The sequence below is a fragment of the Colletotrichum destructivum genome, chromosome 10 (genome assembly GCF_034447905.1).
Source record: "Colletotrichum destructivum chromosome 10, complete sequence".
Taxonomy (NCBI): Eukaryota; Fungi; Ascomycota; class Sordariomycetes; order Glomerellales; family Glomerellaceae; genus Colletotrichum; species Colletotrichum destructivum.
In genome coordinates, this window is record NC_085905.1 from 2108694 (window position 1) to 2127486 (window position 18793).

At 49.9% G+C, this 18793-nt stretch overlaps 7 protein-coding genes across 7 annotated transcripts; 4 read left to right on the top strand and 3 right to left on the bottom strand.

Annotated features, from left to right (window-relative positions):
• Positions 1-53: 53 nt before the first annotated feature.
• Positions 54-870, bottom strand: CDEST_14925 (Putative mycotoxin biosynthesis protein UstYa; the record flags this gene model as incomplete). Its single annotated transcript, XM_062931081.1, has 2 exons — positions 54-323; positions 394-870. 2 exons carry the CDS (start codon positions 868-870, stop codon positions 54-56), a joined length of 747 nt encoding a protein of 248 aa, XP_062787132.1.
• Positions 871-5166: 4296 nt separating this feature from the next.
• Positions 5167-5855, top strand: CDEST_14926 (uncharacterized protein). Its single transcript, XM_062931082.1, has 2 exons — positions 5167-5560; positions 5647-5855. The coding sequence occupies exon 1, from the start codon at positions 5256-5258 to the stop codon at positions 5523-5525; it is 270 nt and encodes an 89-aa protein (XP_062787133.1). The 5' UTR covers positions 5167-5255; the 3' UTR covers positions 5526-5560; positions 5647-5855.
• Positions 5856-6131: 276 nt separating this feature from the next.
• Positions 6132-7814, bottom strand: CDEST_14927 (Putative major facilitator superfamily, MFS transporter superfamily; the record flags this gene model as incomplete). The annotated part of the gene is made up of 1 exon (XM_062931083.1): positions 6132-7814. One exon carries the CDS (start codon positions 7812-7814, stop codon positions 6132-6134), a length of 1683 nt encoding a protein of 560 aa, XP_062787134.1.
• Positions 7815-10120: 2306 nt separating this feature from the next.
• Positions 10121-11017, top strand: CDEST_14928 (Putative NmrA-like domain, NAD(P)-binding domain superfamily; the record flags this gene model as incomplete). Its single annotated transcript, XM_062931084.1, has 1 exon — positions 10121-11017. One exon carries the CDS (start codon positions 10121-10123, stop codon positions 11015-11017), a length of 897 nt encoding a protein of 298 aa, XP_062787135.1.
• Positions 11018-12161: 1144 nt separating this feature from the next.
• CDEST_14929 (Putative 2EXR domain-containing protein) lies at positions 12162-13034 on the top strand (the record flags this gene model as incomplete). The annotated part of the gene is made up of 1 exon (XM_062931085.1): positions 12162-13034. One exon carries the CDS (start codon positions 12162-12164, stop codon positions 13032-13034), a length of 873 nt encoding a protein of 290 aa, XP_062787136.1.
• A 1252-nt stretch (positions 13035-14286) lies between these two features.
• On the top strand, positions 14287-16263 carry CDEST_14930 (Putative S-adenosyl-L-methionine-dependent methyltransferase superfamily). Its single transcript, XM_062931086.1, has 9 exons — positions 14287-14482; positions 14538-14570; positions 14645-14735; positions 14795-14836; positions 14898-15052; positions 15102-15139; positions 15191-15328; positions 15375-15794; positions 15883-16263. The coding sequence occupies exons 1-9, from the start codon at positions 14321-14323 to the stop codon at positions 15941-15943; spliced, it is 1140 nt and encodes a 379-aa protein (XP_062787137.1). The 5' UTR covers positions 14287-14320; the 3' UTR covers positions 15944-16263.
• Positions 16264-16416: 153 nt separating this feature from the next.
• On the bottom strand, positions 16417-17986 carry CDEST_14931 (uncharacterized protein; the record flags this gene model as incomplete). Its single annotated transcript, XM_062931087.1, has 6 exons — positions 16417-16956; positions 17018-17131; positions 17204-17298; positions 17352-17491; positions 17546-17772; positions 17837-17986. The coding sequence occupies 6 exons, from the start codon at positions 17984-17986 to the stop codon at positions 16417-16419; spliced, it is 1266 nt and encodes a 421-aa protein (XP_062787138.1).
• Between the last annotated feature and the right edge of the window lie 807 nt (positions 17987-18793).

The following is an 18793-nucleotide window of genomic DNA, read 5'->3' on the forward strand; positions in this document are numbered from 1 at the left end:
CTGTCTCCCTGTACACTCAGGTTCTAAATCCATGTACGACCACTCCAAGAATCTTATCTAACTGTCCAATTCTCGTCAATCCAGTCTGAGATCTTGTTAAAATCTCTACACTTGTGGTGCGTATTGAAGTCTGCGCGTGCACCCGCAGGTCCACCTAGGCGAACCATGAGTGGGGTGACGTCAGCAAAGCACATGAGTGAGATGCGCAGAGCTTCCAGGCAGTGATCAACGTGTATCCGGTTTTTCAATGGGTCGTTCGATAGCCCGACGGGGGGCTTGTCGTATTTGCCCACCTGCCACCAGGTGTACACCCGGACCATGTTCTACGTAGAGAGTGGGTGTGTCAGCGATCAGATTCGACGTGTTATAGAGAGAACTGATAGTGTGACTTACCAAGCAATGGAGTTGGTGGAAGACTTCAAGTAGTGCGACATAACCATCGCCTACCTCTTCGGGAACGTGCTTGAGATGATCCTCTTCAGACCGATTTAGGCCTGAAAGTCTCTCAGGGGGGATTTCGACCGCGTGCTCTGTCATTGAGTCAGTTGGCGAGCTCCTATGTTGGGGTGGAGGAAGTATTGGAAAAGACGCACTGTAAGTCAGGTCGAACCAGGCTTGCTCTCTCTCCGGAGTCGGAAGACCACGGTAGATGCTCGTTGAATTGAAAGCGTCGTTAAAGTCCATTGAGACATATTCGACAGCATCAAGTGCAGGAGCTGTAGATGTTAGAGCCCGTTCGAGGTCTTCTGTCGCACTACCCAAATTTGCGAGAAGGCTTGGATGGCAACACTTACACCACATGGACAGTTGGCGCGCACAGTCCTGATCGCTCGGAGCGCGCAAGACAGAAAATATGAAACCGAAAACCATACTAAGGATGAGGATACTGAGAACAACGAGGGAACTCCCAAAGAAACTGGGGATCCGCGATGTAGTTTGTTGATTCCATTGTAACCAGCGGAAGCGCTGCAGAAAACCTCTTCCGCTCCTCTGATGGTCGCCAAAGTCCTCAACAGATTCAGAGTCTCGGCTGTCAGTAGACACAGGGTTCAAATCCACGACACTCCACGACACATTCGTGAATATGGCGTGGATATGGATGCTGACTAATAACTTCGATGTGGAATGGGTGGAAATGGATCCATTATGGAAATGGATCCATATTGTGGAATGGGTGGAATGGAAACCTACTTTGTCTAACAATGGTAATTAGTGGGCCGCATCCATGCCTTGGTGACGTCGATGTTATTGTCACTCGTCCATCAGAATCCTATCTAGCGACCCGATCAAACCGGCACGCAACCAACTCCGTAGTGTCTGACAAAGCCCAATTGTGCTGGCATCTAGCCTATTGCGGCTCTTGGTCACCATGCGGCCAGTGGTCGAGAATAACCTCTCGCACTCGGCTGACATTGGTGGCACAGTAAGCAGATCCAAGGCCATCCTAGACAACCGGGGGTATTTAAGCCGCCTCATGTGCCAGTATTCGTAGGGATCTGTGACAGAAGCATCAGCATCCTCGATATCACGCTGCCACTGCCCGTATTCATCAAGATCCAGACCGCCAACTGAGGACCTAGGCGATTGAGCAGGGGATTGAATTGGCGACTCGGTAACAGAAACCCCCCCGGCCGTCAGTCCTCGCTTCTTTGTGCGCCACGCTGTGAACTTGTTTCTTGAGGTCTTCAGCCGCTTATTGGCAGGCAACTCAATCTCTGGGTCATCGACCTCCAGGTCCCTATACTCTCTCTCCCAGAGATCCTGGACCATCTCCTTCGCCTTGGTAATCCATAACTGTCTTTCGTCGTCGTCTCCCCACAAATCGTCAAACAGTGCCCACCGGTAGGCAGGATGAAGAACTGCGGCGCCATAGATCAAGGGGCTATCGTTCAGATGCTCGTAGTATTCGTTCAATTTGAGCCAGCCCAGATTGATGTTGACAGCGAGGTGATGGCCGTCCGGAAAATTGGCGACTGCTCTTTTCGCGGATTCGAGGGTTTCGAGAAGAAATTCATACGCGTGAATAAGATCCCAGCTTGTTCCTGTACAAATCAGCTGTTAGAATAAGAATCGGGCCGCTTTTGAGAAGTATAATTAAGGCTTACCAGACAGTGGAGGGTCGATCTCGTTTTCCTCGACCTTTCTCCGGTGTTTTCCCTGCCCATCACCCTCAAGGCCTCTCACAACCAGCTGGAAGTCAAGCAAAATGTCGTAAAGAGTCCCGAGCACATGCCAATCATCAGGTGTCATGTGATTCTCTTCCTTCAGGAAGAAGGGCAGCTTGGAGCCCTTTTTGATGTGGCCAGCTCTCGTCAAGTTGACCTTCTCCCACTCGTTTGACGCTCTCTGGACAAAAGAATTATAAAATGGCCTTAAGACGAGAGCGCGCTCAATCATCGAGAATTGAGAAAGCCACCGGGTAGCATTGTCGACCACAACTCCAACTGGACGGTGTTTCTTGAGCTGAGCGTCATCAGAGAGTTGGCTCTCGATAGCCTGTACCTTCTTGAGCATATCGGTCCACGTGTCCGATCTGCTCACCTCCTAGGTATTCGTGAGTATAACAAATAAAGCCGGGGATTCAGCCACCTACAACAGCAAAGTTATGCCATTTTCCAACAGAGCCTCGCCTCCTCCAGACTTCATGCTCCTTCGCTGCCGTATGAAGTCCTTCGAAGACCTCTTTCTCGAAAGCATCCGGGTTCTTGCCATACAGCATCTGTTTCACTACTATGTTGACAACGTGACCAACGCAGCGAACCCATCGCTTCTCCCACTCGAAGCCGAATTCTAATCCAAGCTCCCCCATCGAAGTTTTATTGTTACCGGCATTATCCAGTGTGAAATATCCGACTTTATCGCTGATCTCGTACTCTCGAATGATCTCGATGATCTGCCCGGCGATATTCTCGCCTGTGTGCCTCTCTGTAAGCTCAGGCAGTCCGAGGACACACTTCTGTGGCCGATTGTTTGAATCCCGAAAAACACATGTGATGCCGTATAAGGCGTGTCGGTTACCAGACTTCCAGCCATCGTACTGGATATGGATCTGTCCCGGACTCTTTCGCAAAGCGTCCTTCACTCTTTCCATGTTGTTAGTAAATTCTCGCTCTGCGATGGCACGCACGGTCACGTCAGTAATGTTGGCTTTTGTGATCTCCACCGATGGATTGAGGTAGTTGAAGATGTCTCGAAGATCTTGATCGTTAACGATCGAGAAGGATTGGTTAGAATTGACAATCCAGTTGACAAGTTTCTGCTGGAATACAGTTTTGTCAAAACGTTTGATCAAGGTATTGATCAAATCTTGTTCCTTCGGCTCCTTCGGGTTCAACTGTAGAATTGTTGCAATGGACTGATGTGCTTTCTCAGATGCCTTGGCAGGCTTTTGCCTCTTGCCTGTCGGATCCATAATGCCATTGTGGTCCGCGTACAGGTGACCCTCCGCATTCTGCAACCCTTTGATGGCATAACTCTTTGGCCTCGGCCGCTTTTGCTTGATGCAAAGGCAACACACCCATCGGCGTTCCCCTTTCTGGGCATGCTGGATATCGTAGCCGAACTGATATACCCATTGACGCACTTGGCCGTCTCTCTCCGTCAAGGTCCAGCCTTTGTAGAGCTGAAAGAGTCGTTGATTGTCTTCTTCTGTACGTTCTGGAACGGGTGTGGTTGACTTGGTAGGATGGAGGGCGGCCATTTCGATTTGGGGAAATAAGGGCGTGAGTAGTAGTAACCCCCCTAGAATAGACTTGTTTGAACTTCGTGTACGGGTAAAACGGGGTGGAAAATTGTTGCTATTGCGTTGTCGTTGGCGATAGAAAGTACTTGGGGTATGCGCTATTTCACAAGGAAATCCAGGTTTTTTCAGCCCCCACCTAAATCTTCAATCCTTTCCACAATTTCCACATATGGAACATATGGAAGGGGTTCCGTGGCGTGAATATGGAAAGGCTGAAGCCTACGTGGAATGGAATGGAATGGACATGGATCCATATTGTGGATCCATATGTGGATTTCGTGGTATGGATTTGAACCCTGAGTAGACATGAGAGGTTTGTAAGACGGGCTCTTGGCTTCCATTGTGGGTGAGATTAAGGACAGGTTTGATTCAAATCAGCGTGATATCAAGTGAGGGGAGAAGTTACGTGCAGGATACAGGTGTACAATAGACTGGTCTGGTAAGATTGGAAAATGGGGATCTTTGAATGATATGAGAGTGGCTTTCCGCAAATCGCACAACTATGTGTATACAAATGCTTTCCTTACTCAAGCATAAGAGCCCTGGCAGCAATTGGAAGTAGGTTTGGGAGCCAAAGCCTTGCAATGCACAAATGGAGAACCTTATGCCTCTGAAGCTTCCGCTATGATGAAAGTGTGCTTATCTGGTTGTGAAATTTCCTTCTGGAATAGACCATGTCAGAAAGTGGAAGAAGGACAGGGATAAGGCATGCAATTGCTCTGAGAAAGACCAAGCTCTTTTTACTTTGAACTAACTACTACATAAGGAATAGTCTCAAGAGGTCCTTTTTACTAGCTTGTTTTATCCTGTTAGTGAGTTGAGTAAATATTTTACTTCCGTGAAGTGGGGTTAACTTTGTAGCCAGCTTGTCTGTTTTTTTATTTTTTTATTAGAAGACTATTGAGTTTTGTCGCCCTGCCTACTAGCGTTCTTCATCAGGTAAAGACTGAAACAGGGAAACACAAGTAGTGTGAGAGGTGATTAAATCAGATGCAACAAGGGTACAGGTTGGTAGGTAGTCTAGGATATGTTGTGAATGCAGACTGAAGGTGTATAGCAACCTAGTAAATTCACAGCACAAGCTTTGCTTATGCATCTATTGAATGAGTCAGTAAAACCATGTGCATTTTAGGCAAAGTTAGCTCTAGCGTTAGGTTTGACAACATAGTTCTCAGCACCCTTGTAACAGATAATTCCACAATTGAAGCTACGGAAGTTGTGCAATGATGAAGGAAAAGAGTCAAGGTGTAGAGCTACTCTGGCTAGTCAGAGAAATCTTGGAAGACGAGCATCAGATTCTCAAGGAGACCAGCCTCGTATGATGAGATGTCCTCAGAGCAATTACTTCTGTTGTAGTCAGTCTTACGTTCTGCAATTTTATTATAAATAGGTGATACTGCGCTCCTGCCTCTCTCGAGAATCTCTTCTCATCACAACAGCCTCAACACTCAACAGAATATCAAAGTATTAAGATCTTCCAGTTCTAAATTGAACACCAACCCCTACAGAAAAAATGAAGTCCGCCATTCTTGCCATCATTGCCACCCTTGCGGCTTCCGTTGCCGCCTCGCCTGTCTCTGAGCGCGCCATTGGTAGTATTACCGTAAAGCGCTCTGACATCTTGAAATCGGGCGCTTCTAAGCGTGACGAGGACAAAGTCACAGAGGAGAATATCTCTGACAGCGTCAACTACATCCTGAAGCTGTTCCTGGATGGCGACAAGCGTCCCGACGCTTACCAGGATGAGATCGACGCTGCTGATCCCAAGCAAGTCCTCGGCTAAGAGACTCCGGAAAGGACAGAACCGCCGTCCATGCGGTAAGTTTCTGGAGAATAGTCCCCGGTTTGATATTTTGCTACTCTTTGGGATTTTTCACTGACGAACCCGTGATTGCTTTTTCTAGGAAAGATCCCTCGTGCTTTACAAGAGACTCTAGACCGTGAAAGATGTTTCAAGGACTGCGCTGGACACTGGCGACTTTGGTTCGAACGGCGGACTGCCAAACCGGGAGTAACTTACTCCAAAGTAGTAAAAGGTGGCAATCTCACTTTAGTTACGAAGTCTTGCTCTGGGGGCTTAGCTATATGAATTGAGACCAACCGATGACACCACAAAACACTTGAAATGAGCAAGCACGCCCTGCTTGAGTGATGTGAATTTGCCGGCTAGCGACTTGTTGAGTCTCTAGTATCTTGATGTGTTTAATTGATTTAACATGATGTCTACTTGCTGACATTCAGCGTCTGATCTGGTAAGGAGTTGCAAGGAGAGTCGTTGCAAGTTTTATAGTGCTTAGTCTAGAATCTTAAATTTTGTTCAAGCATATATTCGTGCAAGGTTTACCAAAACCCTAAAAAATGCTTGGTTCTTCCGATTTGCAGCTTTCTATCACGCAGCCGGGGAGTGATTGTTTACATTATCGTCCGAAGCATGATGGTCTCCCCCTTCTGGCGCCGGAAGCCTCACCAAGAGCAGCAACCCCAGGGAAGCGGCACAAAAGCAAGCGCAACCTAAATATGGCAGTCCGATCCAGAAGCCACCAAGATCCATGCCCAGACCAAAGAGACCAGCAAGCATAGGCTGCGCATATATCATCCCAGCCGTCTCGATGAGCGACGTGATTGAATATAGCTGCGTTCGATGCGCGCTATCCACGTATAGCGCACAGAGGCTGCGCGCATAGCTGCCCCAACCTGAACCCAGTGATAAAAGTACAAGCCCTCCAGTAAAGGCATTGACATTTGGCGAAACAGCCAAACAAAAGCTTCCAAGTAGGAGTATAGCAGAAGACACTCTAGCAAGAAAGAGGTCGCGTTTGTTACTGCTGCTAAAGCGTAAGGCCTTTGGCGTTTTCGGTGAGGACAGAAGCTTCGAAACGCCTGGCAAGATGGCGATAATGACGACGATGACACTGAACCCGTAGAAAAACGAGAGAAACCCCGTTTGAGACGTTGAGATCTGGTATCGCCTCGAGGCGAAGATGATCATAAACTGATATGTAGATAGTGTGATAGGGAACAAGGTAAGCATTGTCACTAGTAGGAGGACTAGAGACGGCAACTTAATAAGGCTCAGGAGCTCCTTGAGCTGGCGAGGTCTGTACTGAGGGGTGCTGATGACGGGCTCATCAGCCATAGTGTCTAGCGACGCCTGGGCTGCCGGCCGTGTCTCCGGGATGAGGTGGATGGTATAACCCATGGTGGCAAAACCGAATAGCGAGACCCACATCACCGGCCACGGCCCGGTCTTCTCCATCATCCACCCGGCGATTATAGGGGAGCCGAGGTTTCCAATCATGGATGACAAATGGGCGGCCATGAACTTTCTAGCTCTATCAGCGCAGGTCAGCAAGGTCCAACACGGCACGGGGGGATGCCATATCAACCTGTTCTCAGAGGTGGTGATGTCAGTGAGCATGGAAAATATCACAGCGGACACAACGAGGTTGCCTCCGCCGACAACCTGCAAGGACGACCCAAACCACATGGCGTTTAGTGGGAAAATCCAAGGAAACGCGCACACCAAGAGGAACCATAGCTGATCCAGCATCATCCCCAGCACAGCTAACGAAAACACCATCTTCCTTCCCACCCGGTCGGCAACGATGCCCCAGGGAACGGCAGACGCCGCGGCGATGGTGGCCTGCAGCGCGCTATAGATAGCGAAGACCATGGCGACCCTACTCTGGATGGCATCCTCCTTGCAGCGGTCCTCGTCGATGGGTTCCAGCACTTCGTAGTGCTGCCGACACACAACATCCTCGACCTGGCGAGTGGCGGGAATGGTCCACAGCCCGGCAGAACCGGCGCAAAAGAGGATGATGACATAGAGAATAGTGTCCGTGTTAACGACCGTTTGTTTCTTTGGCACGTTGACGGCGGCGGTGACATTGATGGGGATATCGACATCGCTACGATGTGCTACGTCTTTCCGAGGTTGGGCTGAAGGCTTCGAGCCGTTGGAAATCAACGGGGTTAATTCCGAGGTGGCGTGCAAGTTGTTCGGTACAGCATGAGGCCTCGTATCGCCGTCGTCGTCGTTGTTAGCGGAGGGGCTTGCGTGAGGAGACATTTCGGCCGCGTGCAATGCAGTCCTGTGGCGTGGTTTGTTTTGCGGAGTGTAACTGTACAGGCTTTCCCAAGGAGAGAAACAGATGCACTCCAAGCGACAGGAAAGTACCAATGTGGACGATGGAAGGTGAATCCAACTTCAGAGAAACTGTGTGGAATTCAAGGACATATATAGAAAACGGCATTCCGAAGGATGGGGGATGGGGAGGGCGACTGGTTTCGGTCTTAGTTACAGAGATGGAAAAATTACTTTCATGGCGAGACTCACGGAGAACATGATGTCCCTAGCACGTCCATCCCCACAGCGGTGGGCTGAATTCAGTTGCCTGGCTGAATTTGGTGCGGGGTTTCCATACAGAAATTCATGATAAGCAAAAATCACATGTTTCTGTGTCCAGCTACTTGATAGAGATGGCACTCGACATAAGGCGTCCAAAGGACAAGGAGGCCCTTTTTTGCGCCTCAATCGTAGTTTGGGACACATGGAACACCCTCAATACAAACCATGATAGACTATTGGATGTCTGGCTGGATTGCGACAGGAAAGCAGGGACAGCGAGTTGATGGGCTGGCGGATGTGTCTCTGTTGGTACAGCCATACCCACGACCGCTGCCTCCAGTTTCCTGCAGCGCAGAACTTCCCGTCATCATTGTCAACAACCACCACGGAAAATACCGCATTTGCCTACTCGTACACTCACTCAAGTGAACCTGTGATACCAACCCAAAAAACTCCGTTGAGCCAGTGGTCCCTCAATTCAGTATAGATTAGTTTGTATTAGTCTTGTTTCCATTACGTTCTGTGTACTCCTCTCGTAATTCTTAGCATATGGGCGTCCTATTTTTGTGTTAAGCATAGGAATCCTGGCGCGTGGTCAACAGCTTACAAGTGAAAGCGTGTGATATTGCAGGATGGGTAGTGCCGCTACCTGACTGTTTGAGCGGCCACATTACTGCATGACTGTGGCTCGACATCAAGCCCATTCTGTCGGTGGTACACGGACAGTTCGTTACCCAGCTTCATGAAAATAATGTCTACGCTGACCTCAGCACCTTGTGCCAGCAATATCAAGGTCTTAATCAGTTACAGTTCGGCAGCCAGGATAGGTGCTTAACGGATATGTTGTGAAGCAAGGCAAGTGCAGACAAACAGGTAGTTAAAACTGTCTTTTCAAGACTTTAGGGAACATGGTCAAATGAAAGGCCGTCGTCAGCACCACCGGCTTGATTACCCCTTCGCGCTCTGTAGAACACAGCCAACTGCCATCAACTCAACCAAACATGGCTCTTGTATTGACCCCTACTTGCGGCTGGACTTGCGGTGGCTTACCGTCTGCGCCAAGTCTTCGCAGGCACAACGTTGGTGACCGTTGGTTTCTCGCTTCATCGTCTGCGGCCCGGAGAATTCGCGCTGTCGATTGCAGCCGTCATGTCGAAGGCTGTCAGAAGAAAGCTTGTCTTTAGATAGTAAGCCCCGCCTGAACTGTCCGTCACGGCGCCCTTTGTCATGCGACCGGAAGGTGTCCGATAATACCATCGAGCCTAAGCTCATGATGTGAGTACAGAAGTGTATAAAGGTGAACTACGGGGATCTCTAATTTAAGGAGCATATTATGATCCTAATGGCTGACCATCTCTTACCTAAGGTGTTCATTATCCCCTCCATCCCATGTTCCAGCCCCTATCCAAAAGTCCGCCAAAAATCCACTTTGATCTGAGACGAGGGGCTGCCTAGGCCGCTCGCTCCACCGTACAACAACTCCGCATAAAAGTATCTGGTCGCCTGTTTTCGGCCGGTCATATCAGCCCGTTCCGAACGCGCTCCGTCTGCCACCCCGTTTGAATGTTCTCGGCTGACCTTATTATTGGGTTTCACTTGAATATTATCCCCATGGGTATGTATACTTGTTCCTTGTTCAGATATCCGCCATATGCTGTTTTCAGTGCTAGGCATAGCACTTATGCTGTGTTTTCTACTGGTTTTTTTCATACATACTGTGTACCTGTGCGACCTCAAGTGTGATCGCCTTGGCCACGTACCTTGGTTCAGATATCCGTACCTGATTGGTTGTGACGTTCACCACTAGCGGACTTGGAGATGTTGGCGTCGGACTTTGACTTTCACACGTCTCCACCCCGCAAGCTTGCTTAGCTTACTCCAAAATCGTCTTCACTATGACACGATGGGATCGCCATGATAAAAACCATGCTGGCTCTTTTGATGCCTAACTCTCCGTCTCATCCCAACCTACACACACACACATCCATACTTTTTCCTCAGTTCAGACTTACACGAGCTCGCCGATCATGTCAAAGAACATCCTTGTCATCCCTGGCAGTGGTAAACAGGGCCGGGGGACTTGCTCGGCCTTGACGAAACAGGGGTTCAATGTCCATGCTCTTGTCAGAGACCCAGCTTCCGCCAACAGCCAGCAACTCCAGAAGATGGACGTGACCCTGCATAAGGGTGACCTCGACGACATTACTTCAGTCCAGGCCTCAATGAAGGACATCCAAGGCCTCGTTTTCTCGATTCTCGCACACCCATTCGACGAGCAGCGCCAAGCCTCAAATGTCATCTCTGCCGCGGCCGAGGCGGGTGTCAAGCACATCGTTTACTCCAGCGTTGCTCAAACCGGCGAGCACGAGAAGTTCCCCGGTTGGGGGGAAAACTTCCCCCTATCTTGGTACTGGCTCAACAAGCAGGCCATCGAGGATATGGTGCGATCGTCGTCCGTTCCCGCCTGGACTATCTTACGGCCGGCATTTTTCATGCAAAACTTCACCCGACCAACGTGCGAATTGATGTTTCCTGGTCTCGCCGACCACCAAGAGCTCCGGGCTGCCTACACACCCGATACCCGTCTTGACCTCGTCGACGTGGTGGACATTGGGGTGTTCGCCGGCGAGGCTTTCCGGAAGCCCGAGGACTTCCACGGCAAAGCTCTGGCCCTTGCCGGCGAAAGCCTCACTTTGGCGGAAATCGCGACGCGACTCTCAACCATTAGCGGCAAGCCAGTAAAACCCAGATACCTCACTGAGGCCGATGTCGAGAAATTGAGGCGTCAGCAATGGCTGCCAGTCGAAAGCTTCGAATGGCAACGGGAGGTCGGCTACCAAGTCGACATCGATGGCCTGCGCCAGTTGGGGGTTCCTCTGCGAACGTTGGATGACGCCCTCAGCAAGGATAGCCTCGGTTGGTGAGGTGAGAAATTGGCCTTACCAGAATGGCATGGATTAGTGATCGAATAAAATTCAACGCCATAGAATTCCGGAACTGATTAGTAGTGCATATAGAATTCAATGGTTAGAAACTCTACCTTTACCTGTACTTCTTCACCTACTTTATAGCTTGGTTAACCTGTTGTTTCGAAGGGCATTGAGAAGCTCTGTGTGAAGAGCACCATATATCTAGGAAATGAAGAATGAGCAATATTTGATATCTTTGAGGTCTACCTATTGCCGGAGCAAGTCATGTTACTAGTTATAACAGCCCAGCGGCGGTGGTGGTGGATGTCGTTGAAGCCGAGCTGGAGGACGTGACGGTTTTCCACTCACTCCTGACCTCGACGCAGTACGAGAGCTCCTGCCAGTTGCCACTATCAAGCGTCACCGAAGGGTTCCAGCGGGTAAGGTCCTCCGGGCTGATTGCGAAACGCCAGTCACGTAACCGGAGCAATGCCTGTCATCCAGAAGCTCCCTTATCCTGCTCTGATTGCAAGCTGGTCCTTGTCTGAATTGGTGTTCTGTAAATGGTTCTTCAGCTAAAGGAGCTCTGATGTAAGACTTGGGTCATTAGGGGGCTGTTGGACTGGGGAGAAGAAAAGTGTATGGTAAAACGAGTGACAGCACGCGGTTAGGTACGTGAGGTAAAGTGATACAAAATGAGTGTAAATAGATGAAGCATAGGAGCTTTTAACTAGAGGTATGGTTGCCTGCTAAGGGCTTGCGGTTTACCCTAAGTGAATGTTCGTTCAGAGCCGTACCCGGCCAGCATCTGTAGTGGGCAGGGATTGCACGGAACCTTAAGCCGATGTGGTATCATGGGTATATAGCGATATCTGGGTATGCAGTACTTGGTTCTGAGTCCAAATTGGCAAATCGGGGTTAAACCCTGTACAAAGGGCTTGCCAGGTTGAAGACAATTCGAACTATATCGACAACTTGAAAAGCCAATCTAACGTGTCCCTGGTCATCCTCGCCAGCCAGGTTAGGATGCCAGCTGTGCGTTGCAATCAGATCTATGTGAGGATATTTGTAATTGATATCTCGGACTTCGGTCGTTCGCTACCCCCCTTGCCCATCAGGCAATCCTACGGTTGCGCCGCAGCTGATTTGTTTTCCACCTATGAGAGGGGCTCCGAAGATATCCAGCTACCCGCTTCCAATCACTTGCCAAAAAACCTCAAACCATCCTCTCCGCCTCTCACCCACCTCGCCTTTGCGCCTAACAGGGACCAACTGCCGCACGAGAGCCCGCAGTCCGGCTAAGAATCACCCCACGATGCTTACTTTCCATTGCTTCCCCCTTCTCCCTCTCGAACTACGTCAGCGGATCTGGGAGTTAAGCATGGAGTCCCGTCAGATCGTTTACGGCAAAGAACCACCCAGCTATTATCAATGCCCCTGGCCGGCGTCTGCGCCGCCGCCGCCCCTACTTCAAACCTGTCATGAGTCACGGGGGCATCTCAAACGGCATTATACCAAGGCCTTCGTCACGGAAATGGCTCCCGAAAAGTACACTTGGGTTAACTTCGACATCGACACAATCTACCTTGTCCAGCACAACCTGAAAAACCTCCATGCCGAATGCCCGATGGTCCGTAAGATCATTCTTCTTGGCATAGATTCCGAAATGTTTTTCCACTTCTATCATGGGCTTCTTTGGGGGATGAAGCATCTGGAGACGGTTGATATTCTTCACATGGAGTCGCCCGGGAAAGTAGACGACGAATGGTGGACGGGTTGGGACAGCATGATGGAGGCCTACTATTTCCGTGACGACCCTGTCCCCTTCTACACCCGGATTCTGTACCCTGAGTACCCGCCTTATGAGATCAACCCCGACAACTACCTGAAAGTCGAGCGAGAAAAGCGAAGGAAGCTGTTGGCGGAACACCCTGACTGGTACGAAACAGGCTTCGAGATCTCTGACTCCGACGACGTCGTCTGCGGTCCAAATCGATTTCGGACAGGCTACCGCCGCCATGTTGAGGGTTGAAATACGCATGTTGTAACTTGACGGAAAACCGTGTGACCTGACTGTCTCAGCTATAATCTTGTAAGCTTGAAGCAGAACCTTCTTCAACGGCTGGACTAGTATTTTACTGCTCCTGTAAGCCGACAATTCAATAAAGCTGCTCCTTGCAATCAGTGATTTGTACGTTGTGGGTACGGAAAGTCTTCATAGCTGAGGCTATAGCCGCGTGAACAGCCTCAAGCGCGGTAAAAGCCTCTGAACGGCCCTGAACTGACTACTGATGACGGCGACGCGCGCGGCGCCAGGCAGTCGCACGTGGCGGTCCTCCTCAACCACCCCTTCAGCGCCGCCGCCAACATGTTATCCCTCGTCTACATGCCTTTGGTGTGTACATGATCACCACTACGGTTGACCAGACGCAGGTGGACATCCGTGTTGGAGGCTCCTCCTCATTGAAAACCGGGGGCCCAGCCTGACTCTAAAGTACCTCGTTCGATCACTACGCGCTGTACCAGTACCAACTCTCGGGCGCGCAAAACATCGCCATAGGCCAGGGCGTTGCGAGCGTGTATAGTAGAAGTGTCTAGGCGGCTAAGTGAAGTTGCCAGTGGGCAAACGAACAAGTAGGTGTTGGGAACTAATTGGACGACTTTCCCCACCTAACCCAAATAGCTCTCAGGACATCGCAACCAAGTGATCACACGAAGCAGCAAAACTCAAAAAACATACAACACCAGGTATTCGCTGGTCGTCACCGACCCAACTACTAATCCGGCCCTCACTGGCTTATCTATGGGAGAGCGGACGGGATCCCGAGTTCTCCAGTGGGTATGGTGGTATGTGGGATATTAAGCCGATTTAGTAACCTTTATTGAACGAGAGGCGAGTGGATAAAACGACAGTGAAGTTCTGCATGGGGTTTCATGCCTACCCAATTACAGATACTTGCTGTGAGAAGAGAACTAAACAATATATGACATTGTCAGCCCATGTCTGCAGGAGTACGCAACAAACTAGACCCACAGCTTAAGATGGGGAGTCTATGGTGCTGGGTATCCAGTTATTTATGATGTGCCATCTCACCGACCTTCCGAACTTGGTCGGGATGTCCGTTGCTTGTTGGAAGCAAACAATCCTGACGAGTCAACAGCCACCCCTTGCCACAAACCTGCATATCCATCTCTGGCCAAGAAGAGGGGTAATTGTGTGTCCTCACGAAGATAAATCCCTTGCGGTCGCTCTTGCTGAGTGGTGTGCTGATAGTCTTCTTCCACCTGGACCACATAGCATCGCTGAGCCTTCCCACGATGGCTGACCATCCGACTTCACAGACTACTTTGGATGCTGGCACGAACGCCACGCCTGCCGGCAACCCCACTCCGGGACCGGTTGATGACACTGCTCCTGCCAGTGACTCGACTCCTGGCCCAGTGTCGAACCATGGTGCCATCGTTGTGGCTGAAGACGATGTATGAGATGTGAAAACATTTTGGCGGCATTTTGGGTCCTGACTTCTTGGTGTAGCTTACGGATGATACCGCCTCGGACATCGCAACTGTAAGTAGGTTCCAGGAACAGTTTTCGCGCTGGACCAGTTTCTCAGCGTGGCGAGGTCTTCTAACGCCTTTCAGAGTGTGTCATCCTCAAGTGCAAGTTTGTCCAGTTCGATTCTCCAACATCGCCTGGAGAACGGAAGAACTTATCACAAGTACAAGGATGGAAGTGGGTCCCTCTGCTCTTCCTTCGCTCTTTATGATGAGCCAATTCCTAACAAGATGAAGAGTATCTTTATCCCAACGACGAGAAGGAAAACGATAGGCTAGGTACGGCAATACTTTCTTACTCTTTAGTGAAGCATCTGCTTACAGCATATTTATCACGCAGACTTACAGCACAACCTCTATCTTCTCACCTTGGATTACAAGCTGGGACTTGCTCCTCCCAATGAACCAGGCTCCGACGTCAAGCGCGTTCTCGACATTGGTACCGGCACTGGACTATGGGCCATCGAGTTCGCCGAAGAGCATCCCGAGGCTGAAGTACTGTTCCCCATATTTTTGGGAATGCTCGTTACTAACTGAGGATTAGGTTCTAGGCGTCGATCTCAGTCCACCCCAGACTGAATTGTTTGTCTTCTCTCGGTTATCGCTTTTGTTGCCTCGGCTAACTTGGTGTAGTGTCCCGCCTAACCTCAAATTTGAGATTGACGACGTCGAGCAACCTTGGACGTACAGTCGTCCGTTCGACTACATACACATCCGTGGCATGACGTCAAGCGTCTCTGACTGGCATGGGTTCTTCACTCAGGCATACAAGTGAGTCCTATCCTCGACTCATAGGCGTGCTGCTAATAGTTTCTAGGGGCCTTACTCCTGGTGGCTACATCGAGCTATTTGAAGGCCACGCTCGTACCCAGTCCGACGATGGATCCCTGACTCCAGACCACGCATTCTGGCAGTGGAGTGACAAACTCAATGAATGCTGCCAGGTTCTCGGTCGTCCTTTTGTTCACGTCCCCGATCTCGTCCCCATTTTAAAGGAGGTCGGCTTCGTCGACGTGACAATTGTCCCGTACAAGTGGCCAGTCGGTCCCTGGGCCAAGGATCCGTACTACAAAGAGCTTGGAGAGTGGGCTCTAGCCAACGCCTTTGATGGCCTCGAGGCCTGGACTATGGCTGCATTCACCAGAGCTCTTGACTGGACAAGTGCTGAAGTCCAGGTCTTTCTCATCCAGGTGAGAAAGGATTTGAGAAACAGGAACATCCACCATTACACTCCAATGTAAGGGCCCTTCATCTCACTCGCAATTTCTAACACGCCCGGTGTACGACGTTTGGGTTCATGGGCCTCAGTATCTAACTAGAAATAGGTGGGTGATCTACGCGAAAAAGCCGGAAGATGAAGGCCAGCAGGAGGTTTCCACCGCATAGACCCAGGGCTAATTCACGTGGCTATACGTCATGCTTGGATTTGGATTTCCTATCTCAGCCTTTTCATCTTTCATTGCTCAAATCATTCCTTCAACAATACTATATTATCGGTTTCGTAGAATTGAACTCAATTTTCTCCGGTAGACAGAAGCACAAAGATGATAATGAAATCACAATGTTGTTTACAGGAGAGTCTAGTTACAGGAGAGTCTAGTTACAGAAGAGGCTAGTGCCCAAGCTATCTTGATCCAGGACGCTCTAAAATCCGAGATATCTGGTGGAGTAATCTGTCCTCGTACAATTCTTGGCAACAATAACCCCATTACATCAAGAAAAGCGGTTCATAATACATGCAATGAAGCTTTTTGTATATGTTTGACCATTCACACTCCCAGCTTCTTACCCTGGTGCATCATCCATGTATTTTCCTGGACAAAGCCTATTTACTCCCTGACTGAGACAATTTTTCCTCCTCAACGGTGTCCTCTTTCTTGCATTTCAGGCTCTGGGGTGGCTCTAGATATCATGTACTCTGTCGTAACCGTAATCTGGTGCTTTTCACCGTTCGCCAGAACATTCCCTTCATCCATCGATTGGAAATGGCCTTGGTCATTCCCTGCTACGACCTTAGCAACGTTGAAACCTTGCCGTAAGTAGGGACTCTGAGGGCATCGATATACCCTGTCAAACGCTTTGACGAAAGCCTCCTCACCGTCGGAGATAGACTTGTCGGCGGTGCCGGGGACAATGTGTTCGTCGGAACCCCACTTTGTCCCGTTTGGAATAGACAGTGGGTGGCTTCCGCTCTTGGGTCTTTGTTTCACCGTGTAGCTACCGAGGCGGTAGCCGTTGCTGTCGCTTAGTGCGCTGTTGTTGTTTGTTCTCAGGTTGCGGCTCTTTTCGATGACACCCTTGAAGAGGGGATAGACCATGGGCATGTTGGTAAGCACAAAGGAGACGAAAGATTCTCGGACGGACCAGTATCCGGACTGCGCAGGGTCGACATCGCCAACCTGGACAAACCACGGTTAGGGGATGACAGCACTTCGGGGGATCAGCGGATCGTCCACTTACAGTAAGAATGGAAACGCAGCGCAAGATACCGAACGCCATCTCGAGAAACCCTCCACTAAACATGATCATGAGAGTAGCCTTCTTCCGCCAGGGAAGATGGGACTTCCAAACCATCTGCATCGTGTCAAGTCAGCATACTCTGCTGTTTTCATCGGGCAGATAGTAAGGTAAAGGAGGTCGACTTACGGGTAGTGGGATGGCCATAAGGTAAAAGTCGGTAGCGGTGTTCATCGCCATAACAAAAATAGTTTGAACGAATGATATTGCTGGCATACAGGAGTCTACTGCTTGTCAGGATAGATTGCTCGATCATGTAAAAGACTCGGCAACTTACTCCCTGGTGAAGGATTAATCTGCCATTGGTTCTGGAAAGGTATGCATTTGCAGAAAGCAATCAAGAGACAGGCGACGTAGGTAGCTGGCATGATGACTGCAGCCCAGAACATGATCCGTTTCATGTTGTGTACACCATTACTATCACGAGTATCAGTGACATGCGCTTCCCATACAGCAAAAGATATGACTCACGTCAGTCGTGAGTAATAGACGACCCAACATCCCTTCAACAGCCACAGGAGAGTCGTATAGAGAAGAAGGCCGATGACATGAGTCTTGGAGCCATTGACCCGTAACAGCCATTCTTCTGATTCCGGGTCTACCGCGGCTCGCTGCTCGTCTGTCATGCCATTGTTGGCCAATCCTCTCCAGTATGCCACGACGAAATATGCTGCTACTGATTCGGCCGTGTAAGCAAGCTAGATGGGGTTACGAGCAATTAGACGCCGTGGTTTCCGAGGCACGGTACTCGGGTGAACTTACAGTCGCGAGGCCCATCAGAGCATCGTCCCAAGCAAACTTTTGCCATCCCAACGTAGAGATGCGGCTGTAGTACCGCAGGCCGACTACAAGATACGCAACACCTTGCAGGCCCCAGACCTCTCGAATGAATCTGTCCGCCTCGGAGGACATATCGAAGGTCGGTTTTGTATTGAAGAAAGAAAGAAAAAATACGAGAAAGACAGTCAATAGATGCGATAGAAAGCAGCGGCCAGTCAGGAGAGAAACCCTCGAAGGGGAAAGGCAGAGTATAGGTAACTACGCAAGAAAGATTCCGAAGAGAAGCACAGCTAGACAGACTGCAAAAGAAGGCTCGGGCATGGATACCAGGTCTAGGAGCTTCAATCGCTCGTCCTTCGTGGCAATCCTTTTTTCTCGCCCCGTTGGACAGCCGCCCCCTATCCTATACTCGCGAGTCGATGTTGTCAGAATTCAGTAAAGGGGAGGGAGCTAAAGGTGTAGAGAAACCTACGCGGAGACTGCGTCAGTTGCGCATTTTTTTACCCCTTCTACCTCAGAAATATGACAAAGTCTCTCCAACAATGATACCAGGGGGTATGCGGCCGCAAGCAACGACAGGTCACAACAGAGAGACCGGCCCGGTCCAAATCCACTTTTACACGATGAGAACCAACGGAATTATCCTCGGGGAACCAACCGAAGAGTTACTTTTTGGGATTGGGACGATGGATACAGCGAAGAGTGAAGGCTCCCACAAAAGACCCAGAGTATTAAGTTGGCAACCTTGTTTCCGACACTACTTCTGCCATCTGCAAAAGTTTCCAATTACGAATGATCAGTCGTTGCTACGACAGTATTGAATACCACCGAGACATTCTGCTCTGGCGGCTGGGCAGAATGTTTCAGACAGTGTGCAGGGAGACTGACTCCACTGACCGTTCCCTCCGAACACCATGTAAAACCTCACGTCATACTGAA

Coding starts and splice junctions, on each gene's coding strand:
- CDEST_14926 (XM_062931082.1), top strand. CDS start 5,256: ATGAAGTCCGCCATTCTTGCCATCATTGCCACCCTTGCGGCTTCCGTT.
- CDEST_14930 (XM_062931086.1), top strand. CDS start 14,321: ATGGCTGACCATCCGACTTCACAGACTACTTTGGATGCTGGCACGAAC. Junction 14,483..14,537: donor TCGTTGTGGCTGAAGACGAT/GTATGAGATGTG, acceptor TTCTTGGTGTAG/CTTACGGATGATACCGCCTC. Junction 14,571..14,644: donor CCGCCTCGGACATCGCAACT/GTAAGTAGGTTC, acceptor AACGCCTTTCAG/AGTGTGTCATCCTCAAGTGC.